The sequence below is a fragment of the Carya illinoinensis genome, chromosome 13 (assembly GCF_018687715.1).
Source record: "Carya illinoinensis cultivar Pawnee chromosome 13, C.illinoinensisPawnee_v1, whole genome shotgun sequence".
NCBI lineage: Eukaryota > Viridiplantae > Streptophyta > Magnoliopsida > Fagales > Juglandaceae > Carya > Carya illinoinensis.
Window position 1 is genome coordinate 21,656,086 of NC_056764.1, and position 3,367 is coordinate 21,659,452.

A 3,367-nucleotide genomic window follows, 5' to 3' on the forward strand; every position below is an offset into this window, starting at 1 on the left:
TGCTCCTTTTTCTTGAACATCGAAGTTTTTTAATTGGTATTCAAAATTTTTATATTTGAAATTATATTTTACAGTTGTTGTGTATTATTTTTAAAAAATTAATAATAAATATAATATTTAAATAAAAAATTAATTTTTTAATAATAAATTTTATTTTATTTTTAAAAAAGAAATGCAGATGCTTATTTTTATTATGTGCAAGTGATGTCTTTAAGAACAGTAGAAATTGTACCAACGGCGCATCAAATGCAATTTAAGGTCTTCAACGACTTAACCCAGCTCAGCTGTAATCCTCGCTGCTGTATTTTGCATTCATAATGCAGAGAGACAGACCATGACACATTGATTGAATTGTTTGAGGGGACAAGCGCATCGGATATTACGAGTCACTACTCCGTTTTTACCAAACACTATGCTCATAGCTCACACTTTCTGTCGAAATGATAAGGGTGTTTCCGTCATTCAACTCGTCTGGACTCCGAAAGGATCAAAACAAGCATAGAAAACGAGACCAGCTCCCCCTGTTTCCTTCGTTGTTTTTATTTCTAATTTTGCTGCATCACCATGTGATCCTCTGAAACCCCACACACAGACTCTCTCTCTCTCTCCGTGGGTGCACAGTTCCTGCAGAAATATTGTGATTTTTTATATTATTATCGAGTCACCAGAACTGAACCAACCGCATATAGACATCCCAAAGGACCCAAACCAATCCATTTATCATTTTTTTTTAATGTTTTATACTTGTTTAGTTTTGGTCACAAAAACGAAGTACCAACAACCTCTCTTGTTTCTTCTTCTTCAATCACTGTTCCTTCGTTTCCACTTCTTCGCAGACCAAGAACCGAAAGCCCTGTCCCAACTGCTAAACTTTTCACTTGCCAAAGCGACGTCATGGGTATTATCTAGGTTTTAAATGAGATGGCGGAGCCGAAGCGACCCTCGAAGAACCGGGGTTTCTATGTGAGGATGAGGCTTTTGCACAACAAAAATGGCAGGCCCCAAGAGAGGAGCTTGTTTTACAGGTACTACAAATGGGTCATCTGGTTCTCCCTCTCGCTCTATCTATTCGGCTCCTATTTCGTAACCAACAATAACCCACAGAACAAACCTACCTCTCTGTCCAAAACCCATGTCCCTAACTCCGAATCCACCCTCGCTTCTCGCGCTCTCTTCGAGTCCACCAACGCCACTCTCCGCCAAAAATCCACAAGTAATTCAGGTTAAATTGTTTTTCCTCACAGTTTTGATGAAAGTTTTCACCTCTTTCGCCCATGTAAGTGAAACTTTAACATATGTATACATTTTCCAGCAGGGTTCTTGAAGAATTTGAAGATTTTCGTCTATGATCTGCCGCCGAATTACAACACGAACTGGCTCTCGAACGAGCGGTGCAGCAAGCATTTGTTTGCGTCGGAGGTCGCCATTCACAGAGCTCTATTGACCAGTCATGTGCGGACCTTCGATCCTTATGAAGCCGATTTTTTCTTCGTTCCCGTCTACGTGTCTTGCAACTTCAGCACCATCAACGGCTTCCCAGCAATCGGGCACGCGAGGAGTCTGTTAGCTTCGGCTATCCAGCTTATCTCCACCGAGTACCCGTTCTGGAATCGTACAGGGGGGTCCGACCACGTCTTCGTCGCCTCCCACGACTACGGAGCCTGCTTCCACGCAATGGTATTGATCAAACCAAAAGTCTAGTCTTTTCCCAGGAATTTCTCCAGACTTGTTCAGGGCTTTTCAGATTGTTCCTGCGTTCCTAAATATTTTGTTTTGGTGTTTTTTTGGGTCATGTATAGGAGGAAGCAGCGATCGCGGATGGCATACCTGGATTCTTGAAAACCTCCATCATATTGCAGACTTTTGGCGTCAACTATAAGCACCCGTGTCAGGACGTCGAGAATGTGCTTATCCCACCTTATATTTCGCCTGAATCTGTACAGACAACCGTAGAAAATTTTCCGGTGAAGGGTCGACGTGATATTTTCGTGTTCTTCAGGGGTAAAATGGAAGTCCATCCAAAGAACGTCAGCGGCCGATTTTACAGCAAGTAATTGATCGATCACTCCCTCTAATCCACTCCAATCAAACTCTTAATCATGGTTTCTGTCTCCGGATTTACTGAATTACCCTCGAGGTATTTGGTGTTTACTTTTGGTTCTCTTTGATGTAGGCGTGTGCGGACGGTGATATGGCGGAAATACAGCGCCGACCGGAGATTTTATCTGAAGAGGCATAGGTTTGCCGGCTACCAGTCGGAAATTGCACGGTCGGTTTTCTGTTTGTGCCCTCTGGGGTGGGCCCCGTGGAGTCCGAGGCTGGTCGAGTCCGTGGCGTTGGGATGCGTGCCTGTAATCATAGCGGATGGCATCCGGTTACCCTTCCCGTCCGCCGTGAACTGGACGGAAATATCACTCACTGTGGCGGAAAGGGACGTGGACAAGCTGGGAAATATACTGGAACACGTGGCGGCGACCAATCTCAGCACAATCCAACACAACCTGTGGGACCCGAAGAACCGGCAGGCCTTGCTGTTCCACAACCGGGTCGGGAAAGGCGACGCTACGTGGCAAGTGTTACATGAGCTGGCCCAGAAGCTGGACAAGTCCTATAATCGAGGGTCGGGGGTTTCGGCCGAATTGGATTCCGACACGTGAAAGTTGGACCCCAGTGCCAGCTATATGAGCGGCTTTTTTTTTCCGTCGTGGATTCAAAACATGATGGAGCACAGCTGGGTTTTTCTTGGACTACCCACGTAGATATTATAATATAAGATAAGAAAATGGGGAACTTTGGACCTGTCCTGTCCTGTCTGGGGGTCAGGCTGTGATGTATTTGGCTGTGCGATGGCTGCGAGGAACGGAGAATTGTACAAGTTTCTGTTAAAAAATGTGGATATAAAACGAAGAGAAATAGATAGAGATAGTGATAAGAGATTATATATGCGTTGGACCATATAAATTGGGTCGATAACGTGGAGGCATATCTGGTTGAGGAAATGGTTGAAATTGGTTCACACTTTTAATACATAAATAAACAAAAATTGGGTATCGTTGGTAATGGCAGGAATCTATTGAATTATTAAGAATGTGAACAGCTGTCGGATGCGTTGTAATCGGGACGGGACTGGAGGCGCTAGCGTGGCTCTCTTTTGACAGGAAATTCATATTGTTGAAGGAGTGTTTGAATTAAAAAATAAAAAAAGTGAAGAGTGACATGGTTTTGGGGGCAAACAGTGATGGGCAGAGAGGAGGGTTTATGAGGGTAACAATAAAGGGAGGATGATAAGCAGAGCAATAGCAGAGGGAGCAGCGTGACAGCTGGGGATGTGTCAGAACTTTTAAATTACATTTATTTAGTGAAATTG

At 43.9% G+C, this 3,367-nt stretch overlaps 1 protein-coding gene across 4 annotated transcripts; it reads left to right on the forward strand.

Moving 5' to 3' along the window:
• The first annotated feature begins 528 nt into the window (after nucleotides 1–528).
• LOC122292226 (probable glucuronoxylan glucuronosyltransferase IRX7) lies at nucleotides 529–3,060 on the forward strand. Of its 4 annotated transcripts, none has more exons than XM_043100464.1 (4): nucleotides 529–1,213; nucleotides 1,313–1,677; nucleotides 1,800–2,050; nucleotides 2,174–3,060. In XM_043100464.1, exons 1-4 carry the CDS (start codon nucleotides 922–924, stop codon nucleotides 2,655–2,657), a joined length of 1,392 nt encoding a protein of 463 aa, XP_042956398.1. In that variant the 5' UTR covers nucleotides 529–921; the 3' UTR covers nucleotides 2,658–3,060. The 4 variants fall into 4 exon arrangements, with proteins under 4 accessions (XP_042956398.1, XP_042956396.1, XP_042956399.1 ...); XM_043100462.1 differs by having other exon boundaries at nucleotides 530–1,222; XM_043100465.1 differs by having other exon boundaries at nucleotides 530–1,213; nucleotides 1,316–1,677.
• The last annotated feature ends 307 nt before the right edge of the window (nucleotides 3,061–3,367 follow it).

Excerpts from the sequence above, each read along its gene's own strand:
- LOC122292226 (XM_043100462.1), top strand. The coding sequence starts at position 922 with ATGGCGGAGCCGAAGCGACCCTCGAAGAACCGGGGTTTCTATGTGAGG. Across the intron at positions 1,223-1,312 it reads AAAATCCACAAGTAATTCAG|CAGGGTTCTTGAAGAATTTG; the intron begins GTTAAATTGTTT and ends TACATTTTCCAG. Across the intron at positions 2,051-2,173 it reads AGCGGCCGATTTTACAGCAA|GCGTGTGCGGACGGTGATAT; the intron begins GTAATTGATCGA and ends TCTTTGATGTAG.